This window comes from Bubalus bubalis, chromosome 20 (assembly GCF_019923935.1).
Source record: "Bubalus bubalis isolate 160015118507 breed Murrah chromosome 20, NDDB_SH_1, whole genome shotgun sequence".
Lineage (NCBI taxonomy): Eukaryota > Metazoa > Chordata > Mammalia > Artiodactyla > Bovidae > Bubalus > Bubalus bubalis.
Genome location: NC_059176.1, coordinates 14892930 through 14911049, shown reverse-complemented (window position 1 = coordinate 14911049; position 18120 = coordinate 14892930). Strand labels below are relative to the sequence as shown.

At 45.6% G+C, this 18120-nt stretch overlaps 1 protein-coding gene and 1 long non-coding RNA gene across 3 annotated transcripts; one reads left to right on the top strand and one right to left on the bottom strand.

The window, feature by feature from the left end:
* Position 1: 1 nt before the first annotated feature.
* Positions 2 to 16395, bottom strand: LOC102410314. Its single transcript, XR_326184.4, has 3 exons — positions 16275 to 16395; positions 9460 to 9528; positions 2 to 731 (listed from the first exon to the last, which is right to left on the bottom strand). It is a non-coding gene; the product is annotated as an uncharacterized LOC102410314 (long non-coding RNA).
* Positions 15774 to 17606, top strand: SERF2 (small EDRK-rich factor 2). Of its 2 annotated transcripts, none has more exons than XM_025271839.2 (3): positions 15774 to 15930; positions 16549 to 16657; positions 17246 to 17606. In XM_025271839.2, the coding sequence occupies exons 1-3, from the start codon at positions 15924 to 15926 to the stop codon at positions 17529 to 17531; spliced, it is 402 nt and encodes a 133-aa protein (XP_025127624.1). In that variant the 5' UTR covers positions 15774 to 15923; the 3' UTR covers positions 17532 to 17606. The 2 variants fall into 2 exon arrangements, with proteins under 2 accessions (XP_025127624.1, XP_006042703.2); XM_006042641.3 differs by having other exon boundaries at positions 15775 to 15930; positions 17269 to 17459.
* The last annotated feature ends 514 nt before the right edge of the window (positions 17607 to 18120 follow it).

Sequence of the window (18120 nt, the reverse complement as noted above, 5' to 3'; positions counted from 1 at the left end):
CGAGGTTCAGGGGCAGGTAGAGCGCGAGCCACAGACCTGGGCCACTACCACCTCGGCTGTGCAGGGCTAGGCTGGCACACCCTGGCGCCCAGGTAGGCCCCGCCCTCCGCCGGGACCCCACCCCGGCCCCACCCACAGCCAGCGCCACCCCTGGGATTTCCCAGTAGCTGGGGGCGGCACCTCGCTCTCCCCGAGATGTTACCAGCACCAACCCCAGCAGTTTTTTCATGGATGGGCGGGCAGCTCTTTGGGCTTTCCGAAGAGGCTCTCCCAGTTCCGGAGAGAAAGTCTGCGGCCAGCTTCAGACACCTCACCCGAGTCCCCATTCCTGCCTGTGTTTTTCTAACTAACTTGAACTCAAGAGCTGCGGTCTCTAAGTGAAGCTGAACCTGCAACCCCCTAGAGGGTTTTAGGTGCAGAAGGGCGGGAGATAGCGACTGGTTGCTGGGCAGGGCCGGCTCATCACGCCAAGAGCCCCAAGGAACCAGAGGAGGGCAGACCCGAGGGGCGATTCCCGAGACCAGCACCTGGCGTAGCCCTTTGGCTTTTCCCAGCCAACGGTACCGCTGCTGACCCGAAACCGGCTTCTAACTAAGAATGAAGAGGAAATCGGGCCCAGTGGGTGTGTCGGCAGGAGAGAGGCTTGACTTCTCAAGCTGGAGCGCCCCCCATCGATCGGCAGAGATGCGGGCAGTGGTTGACCCGGCGGGGGGTTCCTCCAGGTTCCTTGCCTGTTGCAGGACAGACAAGAGACAGAACTCAGTCCCAGGTCTCCCTCGTGGCCTGTACACGGGAGATTGGTGGAGACTGGTGTGAAAGAGAGCTGGCTCACTCCCTCGTGAAGACCAAGAGGTGCCGCGAAGTTGCCAGACATCCCAGAGGTTCAGATCCTGCTGCAGTGAAACCCCAGGACCAATAATCTCCTGTCGGCCCTTTATGTCTCCACTTGGCCCTGTTTCCCAAAAGCCCTGGTGGTGTTCTCTTTCCTGGCCAGGATACCTCTGCTAAATCCCTGATGACCTTAATGCCCTTACATTTGTGAAAACTCATCAAATTGTACACTTAAAATGTATCTATTTTAATGTCAGCAAATATACCTCAATAAAGTTGCTTGGTTTCTTTCTTTCTTTTTTTTAAGTGAAAGCTCAGAGTTGTGACTACCAGGGAACTCCCTAACGTTGATTTTTAAATCTAACTTCAACAACAAAACACTGACCTAGCCCTCTCCTCAGGCTGTCTGCTTCTCTGGGTAATAATTTCCTAATTTGATAAACAGTTGTGGCAGTGGGTAGAGCTGGTCTCCCAGGGTCCTTTTGATTCTCAGATGATATCTGTGGCCTTCTGTTGGATTTTCCTGGATTTAAACTTTAAGTTGGTTAAAATGTCCAAAGAGGCGGGAAGAAGCAATGCTGTAAGAGGCAACTAGGGAAGACATTTGAGGAAGAGAGAGGGAAGGTGGGTATCTAACAGCGTGTCAGGGTCTCTGTATGTTACTTAATCCCCACAGTAACTTTTTAGAGTGAGTATCATTATCCACATTTTTCATTTATTCATTCAACAAATATTTACTGAGCACTTACTCTGTCCCTGACACTGTACTAGATCCTTGGGATACATCAGTGAACAGATTCTTGTTTGGGGACAGCTTATATCCTAGAGGGGAAGGAGACACTGCTGCTGCTACTGCTGCTAGGTCACTTCAGTCGTGTCCGACTCTGTGTGGCCCCATAGACGGCAGCCCACCAGGCTTCCCCGTCCCTGGGACTCTCCAGGCAAGGACACTGGAGTGGGTTGCCATTTCCTTCTCCAATGCATGAAAGTGAAAAGTGAAAGTAAAGTCGCGTCCGACTCTAGCGACCCCATGGACTGCAGCCTACTAGGCTCCTCCGTCCATGGGATTTTCTAGGCAAAAGTACTGGAGTAGGGTGCCATTGCCTTCTCTGAAGGAGACACTAGATATGCATCAAAGAAATAAACATAAGAAATAAGGTGAATATTAGAAAAAAGATAAAGAAAAATTTAAAAAAAATTTTAAAGTAAAAACAAAACAAAAAATATAGTATATGTTAAAAGGTAATAAGAGCTATAGTTAAAAAAAACAGAGAGAGAGAACAAGGTAGAAGGTAGAAGGTTTGGAAATGGAGGAGGAAGAAGAAGAGGGTGGAGAGGGCTGACTGTATATTAAGTAAGATGATCCAAGAAGGCCTTCTGGAGAAAAGGAAATTTGAGCAATGTCTTTTTTTTTTTTTTTTAATGGCCATGTTGCGTGGCTTGCAGAATCTTAGTTCCGCAACCAGGTTTTGAACCCAGGCCCTCAGCAGTGAAACCACTGAGTTCTAACCACTGGATCACCAAGGAATTCGCCCCACACACAGGCAGTTTTTTTTTTAGTGGGAGCAATGTCTTAAGGGAAGTGAGGGGACTGGCCAAGATACACAGTTGGAGGAACTGTTTTCTAGGCATAGGAACTAAATGCTGCTGCTGCTAAGTCGCTTCAGTTGTGTCTGACTGTGCGACCCCATGGACTGCAGCCTACCAGGCTTCTCCGTCCATGGGATTCTCCAGGCAAGAACACTGGAGTGGGTTGCCATTTTCTTCTCCAATGCATGAAAGTGGAAAGTGAAAGTGAAGTTGCTCAGTTGTGTCTGACTCTTAGCGACCCCATGGACTGCAGCCTACCAGGCTCCTCCAGAAAATCCATGGGATTTTCTGGGCAACAGTACTGGAGTGGGATGCCATTGCCTTTTCCCAGGAACTAACTAGCCAGTGCAAACTCTGTATGTGTGGATAGTGTGAGGAACAGCCGAGGCCAGTGTAACAGGAACAAGGTAACTGAGGAAGAGAGTAGTGAGAGATGAAGTCAGGAAAGTAAGAAGCAGGGGTGGGTCCTTGTGGGCCACTGTAAGGACTTTGGCTTTTACTTGGAGTGAAATGAGGAGTCAAAGTAGGGTTTTGAGCAGAAGAATCACATGAAGTCACTTCTATTTTTAAAGGCTCACTGTGGCTGCTGTTAAGAATAGACTGTAGGGGACAAGGATAAAAGCAGTATGACCTGTTAGGAGACTATTGCAGTAATCCAAGCTAGAGATTGGAGAAGGAAATGGCAACCCACTCCAGTGTTCTTGCCTGGAGAATCCCAGGGATGGGAGCCTGGTGGGCTGCTGTCTATGGGGTCGCACAGAGTCGGACACGACTGAAGTGACTTAGCAGCAAGCTAGAGATGGTGGCAACTTGCACCAGGACCAGATGTGGGAGAAGGGATAGGGTTCTGAACATATTGAGGGTAGAGCCGACAGGATTCCCTGATGGATTGAATGTGATATGTGATAGAGAAATGGCATCACGAATAACTGGGACTTTTGGCCAGAACAACTAGAAGGATGAAATTGTCATCAACTGAGGTAGGAAACACTGCTGGTGGAATAGGGTTAGTTCTGAATATGTTGAGTTGTCTGTTAGAATCCACATGGGGGTGTGGAGCATGAAGTTGTATAGATAAGTTTGGAGATGGTGAGGGTTGGCTGGGCTAGAGATGTAAACTTGGTAGCATTAAACAGATAAATTGTATTAGGTTGGTGCAAAAGTAATTGCAGTTTTGCATTGTTGAACTTCACCATTTGATATTGGAACTACCAATTGAGAGACTCACTGAAGCTGATCCTCTTACAACTACATGAGAAGTTGCTCAAGAACTCAACGTCGACCATTCTACAGTCATTTGGCATTTGAAACAAACTGGAGAGGTGAAAAAGCTCGATAAGTGTGTGCCTCATAAGCTGACAGAAAATTAAAAAATCATCATTTTGAAGTGTCATCTTATTCTATCATCAACAACGAACCATTTCTTGATCAGATTGTAATGTGCAACAAAAAGTGGATTGTATACGACAAACAACAACTGGCAATGACCAACTCAGTGGTTGGACCCAGAAGAAGCTCCAAAGCACTTCCCAAAGCCACACTTGCACCAAAAAAAGGTCATGGTCATTGTTTAGTGGTCTGCCACCAGTCTGATCCACTAGAGCTTTCTGAATCCCAGTGAAACTGTTACATCTGTAAAGTATGTTCAGCAAGTCAATGAGATGCACCAAAAACTGCAACACCTGCAGCTGGCATTGGTCAACAGAAAGGGCCCAATTCTCCTCCACAACAATGCCTGATCACATGTGTCACATGCTTCAAAAGTTGAACAAATTGGGGTACAAAGTTTTGCCTCATCCGCCATATTCAACTGACCTCTTGCCAACCAACTACCACAACTTTTTTGCAGGGAAAATGCTTCCACAACCAGCAAGGAGGCAGAAAATGCTTTCCTAAAGTTCCTCAAATCCTGAAGCACATATCTTTATGCTACAGGAATAAACCAACTTATTTCTCATTGGCAAAAATGTGTTGACTGTAATGGTTCCTATTTTGATTAATAAAGATGTGTTTGGAGCCTCATTATAATGATTTAAAATTCACAATTGAAAACCACAATTACGTTTCCACCGACCTAATATTTAAAACCATAGGACAGGATGACTCATCCAAGAAGACAGAGACGAGACTAAAGGACAACACCCTAGGGCACTCCAATCTCTAGAAATAAGTCAGGGGGAAGAAAAGTAAAGGCGATCGAAAGGCAGGGAGAAAGGAGGGAAAAGAGAGTGTGATGTTCTGAAAGCCAAGTGAAAACCATGTTTCAAAGAAAAGAGAACTGTGTCAAATGCCATAGGGACTTCCCTGGTGGTCCAGTGGCTAAGACTCCAAACTCCCAGTGCAAGGGGCCCTGGCCAGGGAACTCGATCCTACATGCCACAACTAAAGATCCCAAGTGCTACAACTAAGACCTGGTGTGGCCAAACAAATAAGATATAAATTTTTTTAGAATGCCACAGACAGGGCAAGTAAAATGAAGATTAAGAACTGACCATTGTGATGAAAATGTTTTAAAACTGGCAGCAGTGGTGGTTGCATACATCTGTGGATTATACTAAAAACCATAAAATTGTACGTACACTTCAAATGGGTTAGTTGTATGACATGTGAATTACATTTCAACCATTACAGAAGGAAAAAAGAATTGATCACTGGGTTTAGCAATGTGGATTCATTGGTAACCTTCATAAGAACAGTTCTGGTGAAATGGTAAGGGGAAAGCTGATTGGAGAAGGTTTAAAGAGAATGGTAGATAAGGCATCTACAGAGGATATAAGGAACCTAAGCTTTGCTAAATTATAGAGCAAAGAAATAGGGAGTCAATTGTTAGGGGAAATAGGATCAAGAGAAAGGTTTATGGTGGGAGAAAGTGCATATTTGTATGCTGGTGGGAATTATTTGGGGAATATCCCCCAAACTTTGATGATGTAGGAAAGAGAAGAGGGTTGCTGAAGTGGGGTTCTTGAGTAGAATAGAGGCTGCGGGATCTATTCAGGACTGGCTTTCCAAAGGAGTATTGTTGGCTCATCTACAGGAGAAGGCCACATGGACAGAGAAGGTAGGTGCAGGTGAAAAAGATTGGTAGAGGTCTGGATTTCCCTGGTGGCACAGTGGATAAAAATCTGCCTGCCAATGCAGGGGACATGGGTTCAATCCCTGGTCTGGGAAAATTTCATGTCCCATGGGGCAACTACTGAGCCTGTGTGCTACAACTACTGAAGCTCAAGTTCCTAGAGCCTGTGCTCTTGCAACAAGAGAAGCCACTGCAATGAGAGGCCCAAGCACCGCCGTGAAGAGTAGCCCCCGCTCACTGCAATTAGAGAAAGCCCGTGCAAAGCAACAAAGACCCAGTGCAGGCAAATATAAAAATAATAAATAAAGTTATAAACAACAAAGACTGGCAGGTGTGGAGAAAGTCTAGGGGAGTGCTCTTCTGATTGCTTCCGTCTTCTCGGTGAAGCAGGAAGCAACTGAGAAAGAGTATGAGGATGAAGGAGGAGCAATAGGAGTGGACGGATAAAAATGGTGTGAAACTATTGCCTAGAAGGGTGAGTGAGTTAGGAATGGGCCCAATAGTAAGGACTGAAATAGAGAAGCTTATCCAGGGTCACGGGGCAGAGGTTCTAAAACTGTGTCTGCAGACCATAGAACTCAGGAATTCTGTGAGCTTGGAAAGGGGAAAATTACACCCTTTATTTTCACTAACCCTAATAAAATGTAACATTTCTTTCAGTTATGAATGTAGGCACAAACCACTTGTACTGGCAGTAATGATGTTCTTACAAAGAGAAATGAGAAGTGTTTTCATTTCATATCACATTTGTTGGAGCGATATCTAAACCCCATTTGCACTCATCAGTTCAGTTCAGTCGCTCAGTCGTGTCCGACTCTGCGACCCCATGAATCGAAGCACGCCAGGCCTCCCTGTCCATCACTAACTCCCGGAGTTCACTCAGACTCATGTCAATCGAGTCAGTGATGCCATCCAGACATCTCATCCTCTGTCGTCCCCTTCTCCTCCTGCCACCAATCCCTCCCAGCATCAAAGTCTTTTCCAATGAGTCAACTCTTCGCATGAGGTAGCCAAAGTACTGGAGTTTCACCACTTTATAATTACAATTGTTATTACCATTACAATTCTTATTGCCTCGATCTTTTATATTATGCTTTGATAAAAATGCAGTTACTATACCAGAAACATTTTAATATTTTGATAACTATATATGAATATAATCAATTATACCATTTATGATCCCATGTAGTCTTAATTTTTTATTTTAATTGTGCCAAAATACACATAACAAAATTTACCATCTTCACCATTTTTAAATGTACAGCTCAGTAGTGTTAATAGTACAGTAGTGTTAGTAGTAGGGCTTCCTAAGTGGCTCAGTGGTAAAGAAACTACATGTTAATACAGGAGACCCTGGAGACACAGGTTTGATCCCTGGGTCAGGAAGATCCTCTGGAGGAGGAAATGGCAACCCACTCCAGTATTTTTGACTGGAATATCCTATGGACAGAGGAGCCTGGCAAGGTACAGTCCACAGGGTCGCAGAGTCGGACATGACTTAGCAACTGAGCGCACACACAGTGTTAGTTGTACAGAGCTTGCACGTTGCTGTGCAACCAATCTTCAGAACACTTTTCACCTTGTAAATCTGAAACTCTGTACTTGTTAAACAAGAACTCTTCATTTCCCCCTCCTCCCAGTTCCCACCAACAGAAAGTCCCTTCTCCTTCCTGTTTCACTGAATGTGACTACTCTAGATACCTCGTAGTGCAGTCGTATAGTATTTGTCTTTTTGTGACTGGCTTATCTCACTTTGCATACTGTCTTCAAGGTTCATCCATGTTGTAGCATCTGTCAGGATTCCCTTCCTTTTTAAGGCTGAATACGATTCCATTGTATGTTTACCCCACATTTTCTATGACCATTAATCTGTCAATAGATGTCTGGGTTGCTTCTTATTGTTTGGCTATTGTGAATAATGCTGCTATGAATATGGATGTACAGATACCTTTAAAAAATATTTTATTTATTTTATTTGTGGCAGTGCTGCATCTTCATTGCTGCCCTCGGGCTTTCTCTAGTTGCGAAGAGTGGGGGCTTCTCTTTAGTGGTGCCTGGGCCTCTGCTCGGGATGGCTTTTCTTGCTGTAGAGCACAGGCTCTAGGGTGCTCAGTAGTTGTGGAGCACAGCTTTAGTTGCTCCATAGCATGTGGAATCTTCTCGGAGCAGGTATTGAACCCATGTCCCCACCATTGGCAGGTGGATTCTTAACCACTGGACACCATGGAAGTCCCCCATTGGTGTATTTTAAACCTTTTTTTAGAAGGGATCCTTAAGCTTTACCAAACTGCTTTTTGGCCTAATTTTCTGGACTATTTCTTCAACTTTTATCTTCCAACTCTTCTATCATATTTTTAATTTCCAAGAGCTGTTTATTCTCTGAATGTTTTATTTTTTTATTTTTTTGAATTTTTTTTTTTCCTAGCTCCCCTGTTTTTGTTCAATATCCTCTTCATTTCTAAGTATACTAATTATAGTCCCCTCTCCCTGCCCCTCCCCAACTTTTTTTTTTGTTCCTGGAATTGTTTCTAATCCTCTGAGAGCTTACTTTCTGTTTCTGTTTTGCTTTGACCTATTTTTATGTTGAGTGTTTTCTTCAGTGCTTGCTGATCCTCGGCTATCTACTCATCTCTACAAGGCATTAAAATCTAACTAGAAGTTTAGTATGCATGGAGAGGACTGATTGCACTTTACAATAAATTTACTGGATCATTTCATTATGTGATCCCTCCAATTAATCTATTTATTCAAGCTTTTCCCCATCTCAGGGCCTTGGCATATGCTATTTCTATTGTTTGTATATTGCTTTAAAAGTATTTGGAGGAAGTAACAGAAAACTGATTCAACACACTTTACTCAAAAAACAAATATGGTGGTTTTCATAGCAGGAAGCTCAGAGACAGAACAAATGTTACAGTTGATTTATTCAGTGGCCCAAGAGCATCATCAAGGACCCAATTTCCTTCTGCCACTCACTTTGCTTCAACTTAAGGATTGTGCTTCAAGGTCAAAGAAGCCAAAAGCAGTTAAGGGCTATGTGAATGAATCCTTATTCAAGTCAATGAGAAAGAGCTACACAGTGGAAAAAAAGTCCCTCCCTTTGGTCTTGTTACCAAAAGCTAGGCTTCTCTGTACACTGGTGGCAAATAAAATCCTTGAGACAGGGTTTCCCTCATGGTTCAGTGGTAAAAAATTCCTCTGCAATGCAGGAGAGGCTAGGTCAGGAAGATCCTTTAGAGAAAGAAATGGCAACCCACTCCAGTAATCTTGCCTGGGAAATCCTATGGACAGAGGAGCCTGGCAGGCTACAAGGGGTTGCAAAAGAGTCACACATGACTAAGCAACTTAAAAAACAGTAACAACAACAACAAAAAATCTTGGAGACAGAGTTTTGGGGTTGATTTTGTAGATCTTTTTTTCTTCTCTTGTATTTCTTGACTATATAAGTCCCTTTAACAGGACATAGAGTTTTGGATGAAGCAGAAAAGGATAGCCTTATTGATGCACTGGGCTTCTCTCTTGAAAAACTGTGTCTCCACCACGGAGAAGTTGATGAGGGTTGTTAAAACAGTGGGTCAAAGGTGGGGTCTGACAAGATTAGGGTGTGAGCAGGGCTTGCACTCCTTTAATATCCTCTCAGGTGGTAGATCTCCTAATCTTTTTAAAAAGATCTATTTAGTGTTGACTGTGCTGGGTCTTCATTACTGGGTGGGCTTTTCTCTAGTGAGGCAGGGCTCTAGGGGCTAGTTTCAGCAGGTGGACTCAATAGTTGCAACTCCCAGGCTCTGGAGCACAGGCTCAATAGTTGTGGTGAACCAGTTGCTCCGAGGCACGTGGGATCTTCCTGGATCAGGGATTGAACCTGTGTCTCCTGCATCAGCGTGTGGATTCTTTTACCACTGAGTCACCAGGGAAGCCCCTCAATCTCCTAATCTTATGAGCTTCTCCGGTCCCTTTAATCTTACCTCAGGTGGTTTCTTGGCTTTTCCTTCCTCAATTCTCAAGTGTTCCAAACACGGAGGCTGGAGTCTTGCCTACAAGAAATGGGAAACAGAAAGGCTTCCATCTTTGGGAGCCCCAGAGGGCTCTGCTAGGTTTCACTCTGATCAGACCTATTTAGGTAACATGCTAACTCCCGAACCAATAACTGTCACCAGATGAATACCATGCACAGTTTAGGGAGGGATTCCTGAGCTAATCAAAGCTAAGAGTGATGAATTTACTTTGATTGACTTAGTGATTCAGTTCTACCCTTGGAACTTAGGGAGGAAGGTAAGAAGTTCCTAAAACTATTGCTCTTCCTTGTTAAAGGTGATATGTTAGAAGTGTTAGGGATTCAGCTGCATGGCTGGAACCCTCTTCTACTTTCCCTACAACTGGCTCCAGGCCTCAGTTTAAAAGTGACTACAGGGAATTCTTTGGTGGTTCAGTGGTTAGGATTCCATGCTCTAACTGCAGAGGCCCCAGGTTTGATCCCTTGTTAGGAAACTAAGATCTCATAAGCTGCGTGGCACAGCCAAAAAAAAAAAAAAAAAAAAAAAAAGTCAACACAGAAGTGGGTTTTTCCCATTATTCTATATCCTTACACTTTTGTTTCTCTTTTAACACTTAAAGTAAGCTATAATTTCATATTGTTTGGTACTTGTAAATTGTTAAGTCTCCTCCACTAAAGTGTTGGGCTACCTTGTTGGCTCAGATGGTAAAGAATCTGCCTGCAATGCAGAAGACCTGTGTTTGATCCCTGAGTCGGGAAGATCTGGAGAAGGGAAATGGCTACCCACTCCAGTATTCTTGCTTGGAGAATTTCATGAAGAATATGAATGAACCCAGGAATCGATAGTATCTTCCTCTATAACTGAATCTCCAAATATATATATATTAATATTTCCTTTTATTTATTCATCTGGCTCCATTGGGTCTTAGTTGCGGCACACAGGATCTTCATCTTCATTGTGGCACGTGGGATCTTCAGGTACATCACGCAAACTCTTAGTTGTGGCATGTAGGATCTAGGTTGTGAGTTCAGAGTCTTAGCCTCTTGGACCACCAGGGCAATTTCTCCAAAAATATATTTTGAAGCTGTACACTCTTGCCATTTCTGCTGCCACCATTTCAGCCCAAGTGACTATCTCCTGTGCCCTGAGGGAATGGACATCTTTTATCTGTCTAGCATCCTCCTTTTCTGGGGAGCAAACTCTCTTTCTTTGATAAACCTGTTCCTTCCCCATACTAACCAAATGGTTAGCAGAAACAAATGGTTCTGCTGGGGGCTGCTCTCATTATATCTGCTTCACAACCACCTCCCCACCACAAAGGTGGGCACCTAAACCATCGGAGCTCTGACCTGGGGTTTTAAACACTGAATTTAAAGGAAGAGACTCAGAACTTCTCTCTTGGACATGGTGTGATATTTGAGGGTAGGGACCATTTGTACCCATTTGCTATCATGTCAAGGGATCTGGATCTGAGAAAACAGAGCAAAAATAAGAGATGGGGAGGCATCCCCCTGTTATTGGTTTTAGTTTCCCCTACAATCATTCATGGAATTCCAGTTGAGCCATTTCAAATCCTGAAAGATGATGCTGTGAAAGTGCTGCACTCAATATGCCAGCAAATTTGGAAAACTCAGCAGTGGCCACAGGACTGGAAAAGGTCAGTTTTCATTCCAATCCCAAAGAAAGGCAATGCCAAAGAATGCTCAAACTACCACACAATTGCACTCATCTCACACGTTAGTAAAGTAATGCTCAAAATTCTCCAAGCCTGGCTTCAGCAATATGTGATCCGTGAACTTTCTGATGTTCAAGCTGGTTTTAGAAAAGGCAGAGGAACCAGAGATCAAATTGCCAACATCCGCTGGATCATGGAAAAAGCAAGAGAGTTCCAGAAAAACATCTATTTCTGCTTTATTGACTATGTCAAAGCCTTTGACTGTGTGGATCACAATAAACTGTGGAAAATTCTGAAAGAGATGGGAATACCAGACCACCTGACCTGCCTCTTGAGAAACCTATATGCAGGTCAGGAAGCAACAGTTAGAACTGGACATGGAACAACAGACTGGTTCCAAATAGGAAAAGGAGTACGTGAAGGCTGTATATTGTCACCCTGTTTATTTAACTTATATGTAGAGTACATCATGAGAAATGCTGGACTGGAAGAAACACAAGCTGGAATCAAGATTGCCGGGAGAAATATCAATAACCTCAGATATGCAGATGACACCACCCTTATGGCAGAAAGTGAAGAGGAACTCAAAAGCCTCTTGATGACAGTGAAAGAGGAGAGTGAAAAAGTTGGCTTAAAGCTCAACATTCAGAAAACGAAGATCATGGTATCTGGCCCCATCACTTCATGGGAAATAGATGAAGAAACAGTGGAAACAGTGTCAGACTTTATGTTTTGGTGCTCCAAAATCACTGCAGATGGTGATTGCAGCCATGAAATCAAAAGACACTTACTCCTTGGAAGGAAAGTTATGACCAACCTAAATAGCATATTCAAAAGCAGAGACATTACTTTGCCAACAAAGGTCCGTCTAGTCAAGGCTATGGTTTTTCCAGTGGTCATGTATGGATGTGAGAGTTGGACTGTGAAGAAAGCTGAGCGCCAAAGAATTGATGCTTTTGAACTGTGGTGTTGGAGAAGACTCTTGAGAGTCCCTTGGACTGCAAGGAGATCCAACCAGTCCATTCTAAAGGAGATCAGTCCTGGGTGTTCATTGGAAGGACTGATGCTAAAGCTGAAACTCCAGTACTTTGTTTGGCCACCTCATGCGAAGAGTTGACTCATTGGAAAAGACTGATGCTGGGAGGGATTTGGGGCAGAGGAGAAGGGGACGACAGAGGATGAGATGGCTGGATGGCATCACCAACTCGATGGACATGAGTTTGAGTAAACTCTGGGAGTTGGTGATGGACAGGGAGGCCTGAAGTGCCGTGATTCATTGGGTCGCAAAGAGTCGGACATGACTGAGTGACTGAACTGACTGACTGACTGACAATCATTCACATTGCAGCCCATGCCCTAGTTTGGTTATATAAACCAACAAATTCCCCTTTCTGCCTAATTGGTCTGAACTTCATTTCAATGATCTGTTACCGAATTAGGCCTAGCATCCTGGATGTCTGTGAGAGCCTCCTGACTGGTCTTCCCATTTCCATTTATCTGTTCTAATCCACTTTCCTCCCACAGAGTGATCTCTTAAAAAAAAAAAAAACTACATCCTGATGAATATCAGTGGCTGGGTTAAATTCTCAGCCTCACCTTTTACTATCTGTGCTTCCTTGGGAAATTTATTTAACCTGACTGTGCCAAAATTTCTAAATCAGTAGAAAGGGGATAATGACACCTCAAAAGGTCATTGTAAGATCCAAATAAGAAAAGTATACTTAATATACTTAATAAGCACTCACTTAATGTTAGCTAGTAGTGAGGGGTATTAGCAGTAGTGACTCAGATCATATAACTACTCTGTCTACTTCCTGACCTAGTTTCATACCATGCTCACCAGGCATCAGTTGGCTTGCCTAATACTTGTCTCTACTATCTATTTCCTATCTAACTAACCCAGGTGGCATTAGTGGTAAAGAACCCACCTCCCAATGCAGGAGACATAAGACATATGGGTTTACACAGGTTTGATCCCTGGGCTGGCATGCAACCCGATCCAGTATTCTTGTCTGGAGAATCCCATGGACAAAGAAGCCCGATGGTTATGGTCCACAGGGTCGCAAAGAATTGAACACAACTGAAGCAACTTCGCACGCATGCATGCATACTTATATATGTATTATATATATAGAGAGAGCTTCTTCTTTTTCTCTATCCTATATGTTCCATGAGTCTGGTGATACAAATGTTTTGTTCATCACTGTAAACCTAGGGACTAATACAATAGATCTCTGGTTCCTCTGCCTTTTCTAAATCCAGCTTGAACATCTGGAAGTTCATGGTTCATGTATTGCTGAAGCCTGGCTTGGAGAATTTTGAGCATTACTTTACTAGCATGTGAGATGAGCAACTGTGCGGTAGTTTGAGCATTCTTTGGCATTGCCTTTCTTTGGGAATGAAAACTGACCTTTTCCAGTCCTGTGGCCACTGCTGAGTTTTCCAAATTTGCTGGCATATTGAGTGCAGCACTTTCACAGCATCATCTTTCAGGATTTGAAATAGCTCAACTGGAATTCCATCACCTCCACTAGCTTTGTTCGTAGTGATGCTTTCTAAGGCCCTCTTGACTTCACATTCCAGGATGTCTGGCTCTAGGTGAGTGATCACACAATCATGATTATTTTGGTCGTGAAGATCTTTTTTGTACAGTTCTTCTGTGTATTCTTGCCACCTCTTCTTAATATCTTCTGCTTCACCTGCTGCAATTTATGGGGTTGCAAAGAGTCCGATGCAACTGAGCGACTGAACTGAACTGAACTGAATACAATAGATGATACATCCTTGGTGCTTAACACAATGAATATTTGTCCAAAGATTGAGTGCCTTCTTTGGCAATTCCAGGAAAAGTTAGATTGGAAGGAGTTGTGGCAATCAGCCTAGGTTTTGTTAGGATTGGAAATAGACTCTTGAATGGGGATAGTGTTGGGTGAGTTAAATAAGAGGAGATGGTCACAGGGTTGTTCTACTCTCTCTCTGCTGGAGCTGATAAAGAGGTAGCATGTGCCAAGAGAGAAATTGCTTCCTCATCCTGCACTATTTCACTCATCCTTGGCTAGCCAGGCTTTCTCCATGGGGCTGGCTCTGTAGTCTCTCTAAATGCAAGGGGACCATGGGAACCTGGGGCTAGGAAACCAGAGCGTCCAAATTCTTTTTATGAACTATGGTCAGTCTGTGGCTCTAGGTCTGCGATGCTGTCCCTATTCTTGAAGTCCAGTTTCCTCATCTACTCACTGTATATGTGGGATCCTTAAATCCCACCTCACCTCCTTCTCTGCTTCAGAGCCTTGGATCTCCATTTTCTCTAATTTAGTCCCTAACTCTCAACTCCAACTTCCATCCTGAATTAAAGTGGAAGTACTTCTCTACCCTCTGACTGTTGACCAGTGACCATAGTTCTTCACCCCATGGGCCTCTCCTCCTGACATAGCAGCTGACTCTCCATGAGCCAGTGATTTAAGGGAGAGAGAGGAAAGCAAAAGTCACTGTGTCTTTTAACATCAGAAGTGATGAATCACCAGATGCCGGTGTTTTTTTTTTTTTTTAATTTACTAAAGAAATATGAATTTTGCATTATATCCTGCATTTGAAACTGATACAGGGAGTTCCCTGGTGGTCTTGTGGTAGGATTTGGTGCTTTCAGCCTAGGTTCAATCCCTGGTCAAGGAACTGAAATCCCCACAAGCCCTGCAGGGCAGCGTAACTTCTGCCCTCCAAATACAAAAGTTTCAAGTAATAAATAGAAGTAGTTCAGGTGATACCTGGGTATGGAAAAACATGGGGTTCAGAGCGAGAAACGACTGAGCAACTAACACACTTCTCCTTTATCCAGTGAATTCCTCACGACTGGTGGGGAGTTTTGTAGACATATTAGTGAATCTGGGAATGAGAGGGGGAAATCTAAGCTTCCCGCCCTATTCAACTGCCAATTAAAACAGGTGTTGCTGGTAGATACAGTATAGTGGGGGAAATGCCAAAGGAGAAATGAACATAGTATGTGCATTTCCCAGTCTCTGGGTCCCTGACACAAGGCCACAGTCTGTGACTTTGGGGTCCTCAAATACTTCCAAGCTGCATATTTAGAGCTTCTGTGGGCAAATATGCAGGGCCATGATTTTTGTACATACTGGATGTGGCGGCGAATTTCTGTATTGGAGTTTGGGATGGGCGAAAAATAATGTTGGAAGGGAGTTTGTTGTTCTGGTACATGATTTTGTGCACTCAAGTGTTCAAATAGGTGGTTAGTTGTGAAGGATCCTAAGTAATACCGACGTTTTGTTCCTGTCTTGGTGACAGCACCAGTCGGACCATCTCAGCCCCCGCGAAGCCTCCCCACTCTGTTCCCCAGGCGTTCCTTCTGGGTGAGTCTGTCTCCCAAACCGTCCCCGTATGAGGTCACTCTGCCAGGTCACGTGCCGGAGCCCGCGGGAGTGCCACATCGCCAGCCGCACCCCTCCAGCCTCCGACCCTGGTCACGTGACCTGGCCTACTTTCTCTCCACCCGACCTAACGACTTGCTCGGAAAGCCCCGCCCCACGCAGCGCGCTCGGCCTGCGAACCTCCCCTTCTCGTCCGCCGGAGTTCCAGCGTGGCCCGCGGCCACATGTGTTTCTTCCTGGCCAATAGGAATCGGCGCCCGGGCGCGAAGGGGCGGGGAGGAAAAGACGACTTCGTTACGCTGCGAGAAAGGGGCGGGGCCTGTAGCGTCGTACTGAACGAGGGGACGCAACGGAGGCAGGCCGGAGCCGTTGCCGTCGCCATGACCCGTGAGCATTGAGATCCTCTCTCCTTGCCCTTTTCTTCCCCTTTACCCTGAACACGACTGCCGAACCTCGGCATTGCCCTCCTCTTGGCTTCCCCAGGGAGACCTTTCTCTGGGAGCGCTCTTTAGCCACCCTCACACTCGGAGCCCGGAAATCGACCCTTTGCCCACCGCCACTTCTTGAGAACCTTCCCCCCCAACCCTCCCGCTCCTCGGCCTGCAAAGGTCCTCCTCGATTCTCCGCGATGTGGGAAGAGTTGCGCGCCTGTGATAGACCCAGAGCCCCCTACTCCGGATCCCTGCCCATCCCCCACAGAGACCCAGACCGTCTGCAGACACCGCCACTACCTGTCTGGGTCCTCATGCTGCGCCGAAATTCGAAACACGCCTCTAGCAGGCTCCTCAGAACGTCCTCTGTCCACTCTCCAGTTTGACCTGCCCCGTGGCAGCTCCCCCCACCTCACCTCCCCCGCCGAATCTGCAGCCCAGGCCCCAAACGGGCCGGTGTCGGCGCCCCGGGAATGAAGTGTGGGAGCCTACTGGTGTCTGGTGAGGGGAGAGGGTCGCCGGTGTGCGACCGGAAAGGCCCTCGCGTCTCATGTTTAATTTTTTTTTTCTCTAGGCGGTAACCAGCGCGAGCTCGCCCGCCAGAAGAATATGAAAAAGCAGAGCGACTCGGTTAAGGGAAAGCGCCGAGATGACGGGCTTTCTGCTGCCGCCCGCAAGCAGAGGTAGCCCCAGGGAGGGGAGGGGAGGCTGGGGTGAGACCTGGGTTTAGACCGAGGGTTGTACCTGGAGAAGTTAGCTCTGAGCTTTCATCTGGACTAGCCGTGAGGGGCAGAGTGCATTGTTTCCTCTAGGGTTTTATTCCTCTCACCCTCTAAATTGTTAGTTCACAGCGTTACAGGAAGGGACTGGGACGGATGCTGCCCTCGGTCTGGTTTCTGAGTGCCCCCGGGTCTGACCTTAAGGGCAAGGGCAGGGAGTTTCACATTTCAAATGCAGTAGTGGTTGACAGCCCCGTACTTTTGGCCCTCCTTGCTGTTCATTTGCCCTCCCTTCTCCCAACCTCACTGGTGTGGCGGGGTGTGGTACTCGGCACAGTATAGCCTTGGGCCTGTGTGGCCAGACTTCTGACCCCTTGGGCAACAGCCAGATAGAGACTGATTGCCTTTTGAGCCTCAGCTCTCTTCCTCTTGTTCTCCTAGGGTGGGAATACAGCAGCCATATGCTGAATTTTGTCCCATCCACTTCCATCTTATCCTTTGTGCCCTTCATACCCCTGCATCTTGTCCTTTTTGCCCTCTGGTACCTCCCAGTGCCCCATCATCTCTACCCCTAGGGACTCGGAGATCATGCAGCAGAAGCAGAAAAAGGCAAACGAGAAGAAGGAGGAACCCAAGTAGCTTTGTGGCTTCGTGTCCAATCCTCTTGCCCTTCGCCTGTGTGCCTGGAGCCAGTCCCATCACGCTCGCGTTTTCTCCTGTAGTGCTCACAGGTCCCAGCACCGATGGCATTCCCTTTGCCCTGAGTCTGCAGCGGGTCCCTTTTGTGCTTCCTACCCCTCAGGTAGCCTCTCTCCCCCTGGGCCACTCCTGGGGGTGAGAGGGTTACCCCTTCCCAGTGTTTTTTATTCCTGTGGGGCTCACCCCAAAGTATTAAAAGTAGCTTTGTAATTCCTTGAGCGCCTGGTTTGACTGGGGATTTGGGGGGATGGGGATGGAGGAATGGCTGCCCTTTCCCATCAAAAGGGAAGGGAATTTCACACTCTAAAAGGCTGTGAATATGTAGGTTAAGTTTAAACATCACAGAAAAATTCTTTAATGTACTGCAACAGACAGGTATTGGGTATGTGGTAGAGAAATCCTCTAAGAGCCGTAGGGACTTCTTTTTTGTGGTTTTTGTCCCCCAGTCAGACCTGGAACATCATCCTAAGGATGGAGTTGAGGTCCTGAGAAGGAAGGCTGCAAGACCTAAATTTATGCTCCCTCTTCCTCATTCTTCCTCAGTTTGTTCCTATGCTTGAAAGTTGGCCCAGACCCTGCTGTTGCCAGAGTTCCCATGGTTAGCTGCTCTCAAGTGTTCACATTCTCTTCTGTCATTCCTCATGGAATGAGGGTAGATTTTGTCTTCCCATTTCCTTTGCCGTCAACATCAGGAGTAAAACTTAGGGTAGTCTCTGTGCACCTTTCTT